The sequence below is a fragment of the Trachemys scripta genome, chromosome 6, assembly GCF_013100865.1.
Source record: "Trachemys scripta elegans isolate TJP31775 chromosome 6, CAS_Tse_1.0, whole genome shotgun sequence".
Lineage (NCBI taxonomy): Eukaryota > Metazoa > Chordata > Testudines > Emydidae > Trachemys > Trachemys scripta.
The window spans coordinates 76,033,222-76,047,993 of NC_048303.1; the positions used below are offsets into that span (position 1 = coordinate 76,033,222).

The following is a 14,772-nucleotide window of genomic DNA, read 5'->3' on the forward strand; positions in this document are numbered from 1 at the left end:
AAACAGAATGAGAAAAGCACACCAGGAAACCAATAAAATTTCATACAATGTGCAGCACATGCCTCTTACAGTAAAATAGTCTAGAAAAGTTCAAGTTTAGAGATGCACTATGTTCATCTCTAACTTCAGTAGATCTCTAAGGGACAGTAACAACCTAAGAAGACAGTCTGATGATGTAGCTGTTAAAGTGCATTATAATGGGAGCAGAAGGCCTGCAATGCTTCACAATGATACAGTTTGTGGTAATCCTGCCATTGTGCATATTGTCTGGTACTGTTACTGTGGCAGGTATACAGTAGCAAAGGCTGTCTGCATGTCTTTGAGACTCATTAAACCCTCTCTCCAAACCTCTGTGTGAATGTTGGTGGATTGCATCAAATATCCCACTTCCAGCAATTGGTAAAATAATACAAGCTGCAAACTGTAAGCCAAAAATAAATTTATTTTTGCCTAGTGGTGCTTTTTATATATTAAGAAAGGTTAGGCCAAGTTCACCCTGATGTAACTCCACCAGGGGGATGCATATGGCTCATTTTATTTTATTTGAAAGAGCTGCTGTCTGATGGTAATTTTAAATCCTTCAGTTCTTCACAGAGGGTTTTTCAAACATTCCAAAACGTTGACGTTTATTTTTAATTTCTCTATCAGGAATGGATGAATTGTCCTTTTCAATTGGAAGCAGGAGTGGGACTGTAATATGAATCAATGATGGGGCGTGAAAGAAAATTATTTTGGTGGCCTCCATACAGTCCCGAGAGAACATCTGTCTGTCTCACAAATCCCCTGCACACATACATACCTCTCAGAACAGTTGGTTTCCTGAGGAGAAGTTGAGGACTGATTCAGCATGAGGATTACTTTTACTCCATCTAGACATTTTCAAAATATTGTGTTGCCAGGTCTGGGCTTATCTGTGAGCAATAACGAGGGAAGACATACATCTTGTGTGAAATACATTGTGCACTGTACAGATAGTCCAGCACATAAGAATGAATGTTTAAATAGCTAAATGAGGAAGAGAGGGGACAAGAATGAAGAAATGAAAGAGAAACAGTTACTACATGTTTGGTTTACTCCATTTATATATATATATATATATATATAGCCACAGTATGTGTACATAAACAATAGCTACATTGTGGAAAGCATGTTCCAGTGACCTTTTAGGAAAATACTGTTTGAGAGGAAACTGTCACTTCAAAGCATGCCATAGCTCTTAGGAATTAACCAGGACACAAGTCATACAGAAGGAAAAAAATCCTTAAAGGACCCTAATCCTGTTTATTTGTGTAGTCTGAGTGATCAGTTCCTATAGCAGAGCAATTCTTACCCCAAGGAGATGTCTTGAGTTCTTTTGTCTCGCTCTAAGAAAGTAGGTCTGTTCTCTGCTTGGCTGCTCTGCCCCAGGAGAAGACTGAGTGAACAATGGTGGTCAGTCATTAAGGGCATCCAGTGATTGCAACTGAGATTTCACCACTGCACTATTGTTATCAGTAGAACATAAAAATTAAAAGCAGATCCTTTGACCTTTATGATTAGCACATTTCTGGTGAACTGTAGGTGACCTTTATCTTCTGGTTTGTTATTGAAAACTCCTATTTCTCATTATAACCAAATCTTTTCTTACTGTTAAAGATTTCTTTTGAAGGTGAGAAAACAAAAGATTCTGAGAAGGGTTTACTATCATTACTACTGATGGAGTAGAATGTAGAAAACAAAAATACATAGTAGAATGATTATAAAAACAAACTGGGTTAACTCAAAATATTAAATGTTATCCTTACTGTCTGTGGTATAGATCTCCATACTGTTTAACCAAATAACAGTTAGTTTCTGTTGTTTGATGGAATGTTTATTACATTGCTTACAGCAGTGTCAACCAATAGTATTGTAAAACATGAAAGGAAATAGCTGTTAGTATGTAAACTAGTTGGAAGTTTCGCTTTTAAAAAATTGCTATGCAGTGTGATCCTCTTATAATGAATTCATCTTTACATAGAATAACTTCATTGTGGGATTCTGATATATGTTTATGGCTCCAAAGTTAGATTATGGGCTAAATTTTGATCTGGTTTATACTCATACAACTCCACTGAAATAAGTAGCCAGATGGAGAATATGACCCTTTGACCATGTAACTAATGATTCACTATCATCATAATTTCAGTTTCACATCATAATGCATTGAAGGAATTTGGAACTTACCTTTATTTCACTGTAGACGAAGTTTCAGTTTATTTTAAGTGCAGATTAAGGCATATACTTGTAAACAGGAAATTAAGTCCTATCTGGCTATCAAGACACTTAAAGACCCAGGAGAGCCAAGGGTGTCTCTACAAGGATACCACTACCATTTCTGTGTCATAAAAAAAGCCATCTTGATATCTCTGAATCATCATGTCTTCTGCATTGCACCATGCATGCTTATAGAAGTGCTATGACATTTTCTTTCCACATTTTCCTCAGCATGTGATAGTGACCACTGGGGACCCCACTGCAGTAGTCGCTGCCAGTGCAAAAATGGAGCCTTATGTAATCCCATCACTGGAGCCTGCCACTGTGCTTCTGGTTTCAAGGGCTGGCGCTGTGAGGAACGCTGTGACCAGGGAACATATGGAAATGATTGCCACCAAAAATGTCAGTGTCAAAATGGAGCCACCTGTGATCATGTGACTGGAGAATGCAGATGCCCTCCTGGATATACTGGTGCTTTGTAAGCAGAGGGTATATTATTTACTGTTCGGGTTTGTCATGGCACTAACCCCAGGGTAAAATATTTAGTATTTAGTAACCTATGTGAACATTATGCTGCAAGTGCTTCTTTTAAAACTTACCAATACTTATATCTGATTATAAGTCCCTCTGTATACTTATCAATGCATGTTATTAAAATGCTAAATGCTAAAATGTTCTTGGTAAGGTACAGCTGTTGCACTGGTAGCACCAGCAACTTTGTACAAAAGCATTCCTGACGTTATGAATCTGCACTAATGAGTAGTATGGTTTACATTTGGGTTTTAGTATAAGTTTGAGAATTGACTTCAGCTTTTAGATTTGTGTTTAAATTAACCACTTCATCTCCAGCCTACTTCTTGCAATGGAATATCGGGACAGGACTGATGCATCCCATAATTTGAGTGTTAATGTCCTGGCTGCATTAGGTAGCAGTCAACAGTTTAAGATTTGGGGGTTGAATTTTAAGGATTAAGCCCAAATTTTCAAACCATTCTCTGTACATATGCTCACATTTTGGGTATTTGGAATGAGTATTTAAACACTCGCAATAGATAGTTGTATGGGCAGCACTCTGTTTGCATGCACAAACCCCTGGTAGAAAACTAGCTGGCACAGTCTATAAGGGAACAGGACTGGCCCAAGAAGAAGCAAGGCCATGCAGGACAACAGTGACCTAATTCAGAGCTTTCCCTAAAGAGTCTCTGCTAGTGAAGTTCATGTCAAGTCTTGGCTGCTAAATAGAGCTGCTCCCTATGCTCAGCTTAGAAGGTGAACACTGCTGCCAAAGCAGCTGCCTCTTGGAAGGCAAAAGGGACAACAAATTGCAATCCCTGTACCTGCAGGAATGAGTTTGGCCCATAAAATATGTTCCAAATTCTGTCCAAGTTTTATAAAATTCAGCCAACAGAGATTGGCCCTGTAGTGGAAAATTAAGCATAGAAAAATGCACTTGATTGGGTTAGTCCTTCTAGCAGAGAGTTATAATCTTTGTCCATACCAAGACCAAACTTGTTTTTTCTAGAAAGAAATATCTTTAAGGAAAGATACATACACTTACAATTTTTAATTGCTAATTTTATTTCCATATGTTCATATCATTGATCCCTTAAAGGTTATTTCCCTTTATTTCTGAGTGCTTGCCTAAGAGAGGGGGAGAGACTGAACGTTGCATATAAATAACAATTATACTCATTATGCACCAATTGTTTAGCTGTGAGGATCTTTGTCCCCCCGGCAAACATGGGCCACAGTGTGAAGAAAGATGTCCATGCCAGAATGGAGGAGTGTGTCACCATGTGACTGGGGAATGTGCCTGCCCACCTGGATGGATGGTAAAGCTGCTTTCTAAAAATAAATATAAACTGGGTAAATTTCCATGTTTGTGGATTTCAGGCAACTTCAGGAGAAAGTTTAATTGGAAAAGCAAAGACAGTGTGACTGAAGCCAGAAACAAAAGGAAATGTATTTTAGCACATGGTACCACCACAAGGGATCAAAATCAAATATAAATTCTGGACTGCCTTGGTAATCTTTTCAAAGAGTGGGAAAAGGAAAATGTGCTTTCTGCAGGCATGCAAACACCATCTTTTGGAACCTGATCAGAAGTCTTGTCCTTGTGGATATAATTTGATATAACTGTTACATTTTGAACAGCAGCACCATTAAATACTCCTATGGTGGCCTTCACATGTGTTTCCAAATATATAATGCTACCCTCTTAAAAGAAAAGTAGGTAATGGACAGGTTCTGGTGGCACCTTCATAGCCCAGGAATACAGTGACATCAGAACATCTGCTTCATAACTGATCAATAGATTTTCTATCCCTTTGCACCTCACACCAGCAAGGACCCATTCCTACCACAAGGGCAAACATGAGAGGCTCCACTGGTTTCCCAGACCCATATGGGGAAAAGAATTCTATAGAAGGACGGAGGCCATTGTTTCAACAGTTTATATCCAACAACCAAGAAATTTAATCATGCTAGATACCAGGATGGTTGGAGATTGTCTATATATAGTAAGGGGGCAAACAAACAAAACAAATAATATATAAAATAATAGGCAGTGAGCCCCGGGTGACCATTTCTGGCAGGCAGTGGAAAGGGAGTTAAAATGATGTGACAGGGAATTTTTAAATAATTAAAAGGGAAACATTTAAAGTTTAGATTCCAAACCATCCAACTGTACACATGTACCATGTGATCTTATTGCTGTTCCCCTCAGTCTTCTTTCCCTACTGAAGTCTATTGCTCTTGCTGTGTTTTGTTTTTAGTTAAAGCTACTCAGAAAATGCTAATATATTTTCTGCAAAAAACTTCACACAAAATTAAAAAATTTGGCTTTCTTTGGAATATTTCATAGAATTTTACAATAATATGAAAATTGAAACGTTTTTTAGTTTTTGTCCCCTCCTCTCCTTTTCTACTTGAAAAGAGCGTATGTGGTGAAAACCCAAATGAACTTTTTTTTGGTTCTCATTTTTTGACCAAAACAAAAATGTTGCACTACTTTTTTCATTTTGACAAAACGTACTCTGTGTTTAAGGCTAAAAATGAATCTGGCATTTTCTAGAAGAGTATAAGCAGTCTGATACAAGATCCCATTAATCTCCTCACTTCTTTCCAATCCCCTTCTCTTCTTCTTCTCCACACAGCTGCAGTCCCAAGCCTAACATTTGGATTCTGTTTGTAAACAGGGCACAGTCTGTGGTCAGCCTTGTCCAGAGGGTCGTTATGGAAAGAACTGCTCCCAGGAGTGTCAATGCCACAATGGAGGGACATGTGACTCAGCAACAGGGCAATGTCACTGCAGTCCAGGTTACACAGGGGAACGGTAAGTAAAACTCACCTCTACCAAATTGTACCAAGGATTTTACAGCAAAAGGAAAAACTAGGAAGCAGGTGGAAGCATATCATCAGTGATATAATTCAAAGTGTTTTATAGATTTGTCAGTTATGTCACCTAAATGATAATGAATCAAAAGTAAAGGTGGCAGTTCAATTCTTGAAAGATGTTTTAGTCCCTATGAGAAATGGTTTAGTTTAAGGACTCTCATACTGTGCCCAGTGTACCCCCAGTAATGTACAGGCCCCTGGCTGATGGGTCTGCAGAATGAGATAGTTTGAGAACCAATAATGGGGTGAGATGGATCAATGGTGGCTATAGGATGAGGTCACTGAAGAAGTGCTGATCCATTTGGTCTCTGAACTGGGCTACCAGCTGTCTTCTTTGCAAAGCATTTTCATTCAAAAGAAGAAATTAATCTTTTTCATTGCCTAGCTGCAGTTAAAATGTCCATCAAATGTGTTTCATAGCAAAAGTGAACATAATAACATTTTTCCCTTATAGAGGGGTAGAAAGTGCTGAAAGAAGCACCTTCCTGCATACCTTTTAAACAGTACACAACCCAGTTGCTGAAGTCCACAATAACTTAATCACTGGGGTTAGTCCGTAGGATCTCTGCCAACAATGATAGGTACCATCACCACATTCCACATGCAATTCCAGTGCAGGCATCCACAGGATGTGGGGATAACCCAACCAACCATAAAAAAACATAAACAACCCCAAAGAAGAAAAACAGCCAATCCAGAGCTATTAGTGTTGCCAAAATTAAATGTTTGCCTCTGTAAGGAAACATTGGAGATTGTGTTACATGCATTTAAACAGACACAGGCAAATCAGAATGAAAGCACAAACCACTTTCATGAGAGACAGGACGATATACGTGAGAATCTCCATGCTGCACACAGGTGTTTCTAAAGACAGTTGTGGCTTCTATTTTTCTCATTTGAGATTAAAGTCTTGCTGTAATTTGACCTTATAAATCAGAAACAATTATAGGCCACACTGTGTCTATCCCTTGCAGAAGTTTGAGGTACAAAGAGCCTTTCATTTTTTGCCCTCCTGAATAGGGTCCAGGCATAGTTGTAGTCCCTGTGCTTACCAACATGCTGGGCCTATTCCCTGGTAGGGTGCTACTTATCCCTCTGTGGTATGGATCGGTCAAAAGGCCATGGCCCCATTGGCTACTTCACACCAGTCGACCAGCCATGGAGGGAAGTACTTGTTGTGTTCTGTGTTCCTACTAGCAGCTAACAGGATGGTGTGAACAGGTGTTGGACTACTCCCTATATCAATTTATAACTTCAGGCTCACTTATACACCAGCAAATGTGTGTTAGTATGTCTAATAGAGTCTAAGTGAGTGTAATGAGATCTAATTAAATTCCAGGGAGTCCAGTTTATGCCACTTTAGCCATCATTTTTGAACACAGCCCACTGGGTATTCATTGATACCAGTCTTCAGTAGAGGATGGAAGAGGTTCTTTCCTAAACAAATATCTTGATGAGAATGCAATTTTAAAAAAATTGCAGTGTGAAATTCGGTCTAATTTTGTTGGATTTCTTGATCACCATTTTGCAAAATTTCTCCTTTAACTTTTTTTGCACAACCCCAGTGAGTAAACATGTAGGTGGGATTTTCTCCCAACATTGTCCAAATGAGTCTTCTATTAATGTCAACAGAAGCATTAGGTCAGCACTGAGCATTTTTGAAAATCCCACCATCAGTGCTCATGAAACTGAGGGACTAAGAGCGCTGGCTTGAGCTAGGCACAGGGCGTGCAGGAGCTGAACATGTTTCCCCCACTTACCTCTGTTAAGAACCTCTCTTCTGCTCTGAAGTGCCCCATTTGTAAGCAGAGTCTGCCAATCATACAAAGATATTGTGATATCTCCAAGGAGACTATTTTTTTATGTATTGGGGAAGAGAATTGGTTCCTTCTTCAATAGGCAGAAAAACAGTATTAGCTCTAGGCCAAATCTTCGAGTTCTCAAGCTAAATCTCTCATTTAGCCAAATCCTGGAAGGTGCTGTGCACCTGAAACTCCCATGGGTGCATAACACATCTCATGATTTGATGTCAGTGTGGCCTGAGTAAGGATTTCAGCATTTGGCCCTATTTATCTATCTGTCTTTCTGTTTCTCTGTGTACATTTGTATGGACCAGTCAATACATCGTGTAATTTGTATAGGGCCTGTATCAATAAATATTCTCTGATTTTCTCTGGCATGTAAAGCTGTGAAACACTTCACATCCTGGCTCTGTGCATGGTAACCTATTCAGTAGGAAGGTCAGCCTGCTGTGAAATGCATCATAAAATCTTTAGGGCTTTTAATAAGGTGGTGGTGTCATTCTGATTTTAACAGTTCAGTCATAAAACACAGAGAAGCACAAACTGAAAACATCATGCTGAGATCATATATTCTCTCTAAAAACCACCAAGGGAAATGTCTATTAAAAAGTACATCAGGAAAATGGGTTATATGTTTTAGAATGATCAAACAGGAAACTGGCTTTTCAGTATTTGTGCTAGATAGCAAGATGTACAGAATCATCTTCAAAATAACTAATGTCTTTTTACAAAACGTGTAAAAATTCAACAGATTTTTACTCTTGGAAAAAGCTGTTAATTTTTCCTCAAAAGCTACATGAAAGAAAGTCTGATGGAGGCTTTAGAAAAGAAATCCCTTGATCAGAAATTGACTTTGTGTCTTTATGGTGCTGCTACATAAATGAAGCAAAAGAAAAAAATGCTCATTATTTTTTAGTATCTTCTGTGTTATCTCACAGTCTCCTCTGACATGTATGTGTGAAAAGGAGTAGCCAAGTGGGTTGTTGTTTTGTGCCCACTCCCAACTACCATTGAATCTATGGATGTTCTCTGTACCAGTTTTCTCTCTCTCCATTTGTCTCATCTGTTTAGACTGTAATCTCTTCAGGACAGGGTCTGCCTCCTACTATAAGTCTGCACAGTCCCTTAGCGCAATGGCTCCTCTCTAGGCACTACTATAAAATGAATAACTAATAGTCCTTGTCTATGGCTGGAGCCATGAAAAAGGTTTGCATGTTAGAGTGGTTTCTCTGTTTTAGCACAAACCTCTTTGGTCCCTTAGGTAGTTTCCCTGCTGGGATTAATCCTAATTTTGATTTCATTTCGGAAGTCCATTGAGGGATACTTTTAACATTAGGGTTAATTAAAAACCAGTTTAATTATTTCCCCTCAGATAGAAAGTCAGGTTTGTCTTAATGACATAAAAAATGATTGGCCCAAACTGCTCTTTCTGAGTTGGAAGTGGAAGGAGTTTTGGTATTTACAAACTCTTTACTTTGGGGTCAGTGCTGTGTTTAAGGCACAGTCATGAAGATTGAAATTATTCCTGGTGCAGTTCCAAGAGACATTGTGTTTGAAGCAGAGAATGTCCAGATTCAAAGCTACTGTGCACTGGGGGCTCTCTCTTGTTCCAAACTGGGAAAGGCATAGGACGTAGTTTTGGGGAGGCCAGAAGAAAAGTCTGAGGCTATGTGGATCTAGTGACTGGAAACCTCTACATGTGGGTTGTAAAGGTGCTACTGTTGCTATTCCAGCCCTCAGACTGTAAAATTGACTCAGGAGAGGATACATTGCAATTTCAAACCTAGCCTCCAATTTCGGGGGTACATGGTGCCATGGCCTGACACTGGAAGACACTGGAGGTGGGGGCTACTCTGTCACACAATACTTGTAGTTTTCTTTTTCAAACTGAATTGAAATCATACCAAGTGCCATATTTTGTGCTGCTTGAATCCTTGAAAGGTAGGATTTTATTCACCCACCTTGTATTTCATCTTGTAGAAGATTCCGAGCTGTCAGCATTAGGTGCTGTATACCTGGAAGCCAGAAGGCAAAGAATAATGAAAGGCAAAGGATATATATAGGCAGCTCCATGCTACTCCAACCTGTCAATATTCTTTGCCTACTCTCTTGCTTCCTGGCATACTTGTGATTGTCTGGAATCATCTGCAGGAAGGGAGGAGATGAGGGAGTCGGACAAACAGAATTACTGGTGATGAGTAATTTCCCCAGGTTTTAATGTGGGTTCAGTGTTGTACGTAACGGAAACCTAGAAAAGTTAATGTGACTGAATTACAGGGAACTGTTAGTGGTTTCAGTATGTATTTTATCATATGTTGGTAGAGCACTAGTGTTGTGTGGAAAACATCTGTAGCAGCTGGTCTTAACTCAGATTTTTCCCCCCTAACCTTCAATTATCTCCTTACAACCAGCTTATGTTCTAAAGAGCAAACACTGTTGGGCATAGACTTTTTGCTTTATTCTTATGTCAGCTGTCACAGGAAAAATAACAACCTTTATGCAAGCCTTATTCATCTTTCAGGGCCTGATCCTGCAAGGGGTGCTGAATGCCTCTAATTCTCACTGAAATCACCCCACAAGTTCAGCCCCTTTGTGTTCTTGTGGGAGTAAGTTGTTAAATCCTGTCCAATTGCACTTTACAAATCCCAATGGCTACAGAATTCATAAGAGAGATTTTAGAAATCTGCCCTGTTTTGTTTTTAAAGAGCAAATTGCTTTATATTAAATGAAACACAACGGCAGTGGGGGAACTAAGAGAGGGTCACAGTGAATGCTGTGAAAGTGTGACTAAATCTTTTTCTATCCTCATATTTGCATAATGGATCATTTCAACTCACAAACTGAGATAGCTCCGTTCCCTCACAATCTTCAAAATAATAAAAAAACATGTAACACATCCAGTGCAAACCCATTTTAAAAAGCAGTTAACAGGTGTTTGGGTGACAAGTCCTATAGCAGCAGGACAACTCCGTACAGATGGGTTTTTATAGCTTAATTGTTGATTTAAATAGAAAGTACAGCCTCCACCAATCTCTTTGCATTTATACTAATCTATTATTAAACATTCTTCTGCACAGACCTTGTTGGTTTTTTTCTTTTGAATGTTTATTTTTAATACAATTGCATTTTTTATCTTTTTCTTTGCTAGGCTGACAATTTCTTTAAAATGAAACACTGACCCAGATCCCCAGCACAGTATTTGTTAGTGACTTGGCAGCATGAAAAATGCCTGCTACACTGACTTCCCATTTACATGACTTCACTTGAGTCCCTAGAGGAATTTTTCTGTCTCTCCAAATATTGCATACCATGCTCCAGGAAACTACATCTCTCTCCTCAGTATCTAGCTAAACCATTCAGGAAGAAACTCAACCCGAGGTCTTAGTATAAGTTCCTTCTTGAGAGAAATGATTAATTCTTCTCCTTTTCAGCCTTTCTCCACTGGAGAAAATAACGTTTTTTGCAATTGCTTGCCATTTGGTAATCTCTTTCCTACTAGGGAATAGTATCATCCCCTTCATCAACATGTTGAATTTGTTTAAAGCAGAATTAGGATTTCTGGTGACTGACTGGCAACAGTTTCCGCAGCTAAAACCCAAGGAGAAATACTATCTATTTACTAAAACTTCGCCATGCTTTAGGAGCAATAAGTCTTAAGTCTTATTTAGAGTTAGGATGTCAAGCCTACTTCTAAAGACAGAGCCGTACTCCCATATTTTGACAATATTGAATCATATTCACAATCACTTCTATACAGGTAATTCCAAATTGCTTCACTACTAAGGATGGCAAATGTGTTTATTATTCATATTTAATACAAAAAACTATATTAAAAGTAGATAGGAAAGTCAAGTGCTCAAAAATTAGGAAATGCTTGTGAAAATTTAGTTTGACCCGTTTGTACATTAAGATAGTTTTGCCCGTCTTCACATAGGAATCCTGGGACAGAGCAAAGGAGGGAATCCAGATCTCCAAAATCCCAGTACAGAAGCATTAAACACAAGAGACCAGGCTTTCTCTTCTTGCAACTTACTGATTCTTCATTGTCCATCCTGTGCACTGAATGAGGCAGGGTTCCTATAGAACAAATACTGTGTGACTGTGTAACTAAAGTCAGTATCATAATGCATACTTACTCTGGGGATGAACTGACCTTTGCTTTGCCATTTACGTTTCTTAACTTTTGAGTGTTTGACATTGCAACCATAATGGGTGAGATCCTTGCTCTGGCCTCTTTATTCTGCACAAAAGGGCCAGAGTGGCACAGAGGGGCCCCCAAAGATCCATATTCAGCTGGGTGTGCATTTCCTCTGATGCAAGCACTGTGGAAGACAGCTGTGTGGCTGCCTTCCAAGAACCTCTTCACAAGTCCTGGTGTAATGTGTGTGTGTGTGGGCAGAGTGCAGAAATACCAGGCAGTGCAGCAGTCCTTAGGGAAACCCAGGAAGCTTGTTGTAATTTAGACAGGCCTGCTCCGGGTCTCGCTAGCCACTGGAGTAGCCCAGGATCCATGGACACACAAAGGTGGCTTAAAGCTATCATATCTCCCCTTTTCTCAGGCTACCAGTTCTACCCTGTGTCTGTTTGAGCCAAGAATCCCACTCAATCTTCTTCTAACATATGTTTTTGAATGTCATTTCTAGCATTTTTAAAAAAACAAACTGAAAAACCATGTGGAACTATATTTACATTCCCAGTCTGCAGCCCTCATGGTTATCAGCTGGGTACAAAGTCAGGAGTTTTAGATCATAGCACAAATGACTACTTGAGCTAAAGAAGGAACTGTTAGTGTTAGTAGGTTATCCTACTGTGTGAACCAGCCATTAATAGAGGTGGTGTGTGTGTGTGTGTGTGTGTGTGTGTTTGAGAGAGAGGGACATATTTAACATTGGAAAAACTATTTCCCCTAATTTTTGTACTCAGAAACGAATGAAATGTTTTTGCTGAAACTTTCCAAAAAAACATTTAGTCTGAGGCTGATAACAAGCATATAAAAGTTAAAATTTGGCAAAGTTATAAGCAGTTGAAAACAGGAGCTTATAGTGCAAAGTATTAGGCAACCTTAAATAGAAGCAAAATTACTAGCTCCACCTATAATGATTTTAAGAATTCTGTCCAGAGAAAACTCTTCAGAAACTAAAATACATTTTTACATTGATACTCCAAAAATGTTTTAAATTTAAGGCAAGTAAACCTATTTTTTTCTGACTTTCACAGATGCCAGGATGAATGTCCAGTGGGGACTTATGGAGTGCAATGTGCAAAGACCTGCCAGTGCATGAATGGAGGGAAATGCTATCATATTAGTGGTGCGTGTCTCTGTGATCCAGGATATACGGGAGAACACTGTGAAACAAGGCTTTGTTCTGAGGGAGTCTATGGTCTCAAGTGTGACAAAAAATGCCCCTGTCACTTGCAGAACACTCGCAGGTATGTTGTTATATCTTTTAGCAGATTTTCTCCAGGTGGAACATTTAACCAAGAATGTAAATTATAAGGAAATAAGTTCCTTAGGTTTCCAGGAAAAGTGAATCAGCTAAGAGCCACAAAGCTTAGACAGAGAGACTATTTAATGTTTTTATAATCATGGTAAGAAACACAATAACAAGTAGAGCAAGAACTGCATAGATATAGAGATAGAGATAAATAGATATATATTGGCTTACAGCTTTATTTGATGTCCTTAAATAGATTTTAAGATGAATATCAAGATTCATTGACACGAGATAAATATTGACCTGGTCTTGGCCTTGTCTAAATTTACCACATATAAAAATAAATCTTTACATTTTTCACCATATGAGGTCAATAGACCTGCTTCTCCTTTCACTTACACTGGGGTACTATTAATTAAGAGTATCTCCAATCAAGTAAATGGAAGTACACCATCCCGTACACACAAAACTGATGTGAGAGGAGAATCAGACCCAAGATATATATTGTGGGGAGGAAGCATGCTGATTGTTTTAATGAGATATATCTGGAATTCTCACCATTATGACTATAAATTTCAAAAATGTAACTTTTTCATTTAATCTAACATTCGACAAAAGGTGAAGTTTGATGCCAAGAAATTGAATAAAATTATTTGTATAAGCAATCTACTTGATTTACATTTCTCCATACCTCTGTAGTATTGACTCAGAGAAGCTAAACAATAGAAACTTAGGTTTCAGAGTAGCAACTTACTAACTCATCACGTGACTCTTTTCAGGCAATCATGAGCCAAATATTTTTGCATTGTGTATGTATCTATGGGACCCACAAAGCCTTAACATGTTGTAATAAAAATCTATAAACCAGAAATTCTGAGATAATCCCTTTGGGATACTAGGGAAGGGATGCGAGATAAGACAAGATAACATACAATCAAAATATAATTCTCATGACAAGGCTTATTTTCTTATAAAACACACCTGGCTATATGAAAGACTCCAATAATTTTGCATTCATTCACACGTAATTCCATTAATAATACACAATATGTCAGATAAGTTTTGTGTACATATGCCAAATGTTTTGCTGTCACGGATTGCTGTGTTAAAACTATTTGCAGAAATGATGTACTCTTCTACAGAACAATGTTGTGTTTTGTATCTGAGATGCACATTTTTTTATACATAAAAATAAAGCCTTTATTCAGAATTTAGAAGTAACATTAAAATGCACTGGGACATTAATGAAAAAATCTCCTTTTGAATATCTCTGTTTGTGTGATCCTGTTAGAGGGCATTGTGAGAAATAAATTCTTGGATTGCTTAAATTGTTCAGCATAACTTCTGTTGACAAGCCATGTAAGAGAGGGCTGCATTTCTCTCATATTTCACTTACGTATTTGTATGTTGGTGTACTTGTACTTCTGTTTATCCCATCTACTTGAAATGTGATTTGAAACAATACTGTTTGGACAGGATGTGAAATCCAGTAAATTATGGATTGGGGAGAGAATTTAGGATAAGAAAAACTATAATCCCTCCCCATTTCTCTGCACCTTGTCTGGCACTTAAAACAGCAGTATTTGGCCCTCATAGCACTATGTGTATAAATTATGGTTAGCCAGTTTTCTGCAATTTTAACTGAAGACTACTGTAGAAGTTTAGTTTGACAGGAAAGTATTGCATTGTATAGCATTTCTGATATTTCAAGGATTACTTCTGATTTGTGTTCAACACAGCTGTTCCTTCATTTATACCTCTGGAAGACAGCTTGTGGTCAAATCAAATCACAAATGTTCAAATGTAAACAGCAGCATATGGCTGATCTTTTTTTGAACATTTTCCCTTCTGTATGACAAATCAATGGAACTTAGCACTGTTGTGGGTGTGGGAACATGTGTGTG

The 14,772-nt window shown here is 38.4% G+C and overlaps 1 protein-coding gene across 1 annotated transcript in view; it reads left to right on the forward strand.

The window, feature by feature from the left end:
- The window catches only part of MEGF10 (multiple EGF like domains 10), a 144,507-nt gene that overhangs the window by 80,398 nt on the left and 49,337 nt on the right, over nt 1-14,772 (forward strand). The window contains exons 6-9 of the mRNA XM_034774364.1: nt 2,467-2,713; nt 3,947-4,067; nt 5,433-5,569; nt 12,651-12,863. Coding sequence (XP_034630255.1) covers nt 2,467-2,713; nt 3,947-4,067; nt 5,433-5,569; nt 12,651-12,863 — 718 coding nt within the window. The remainder of the gene's footprint in view (nt 1-2,466; nt 2,714-3,946; nt 4,068-5,432; nt 5,570-12,650; nt 12,864-14,772) is intronic.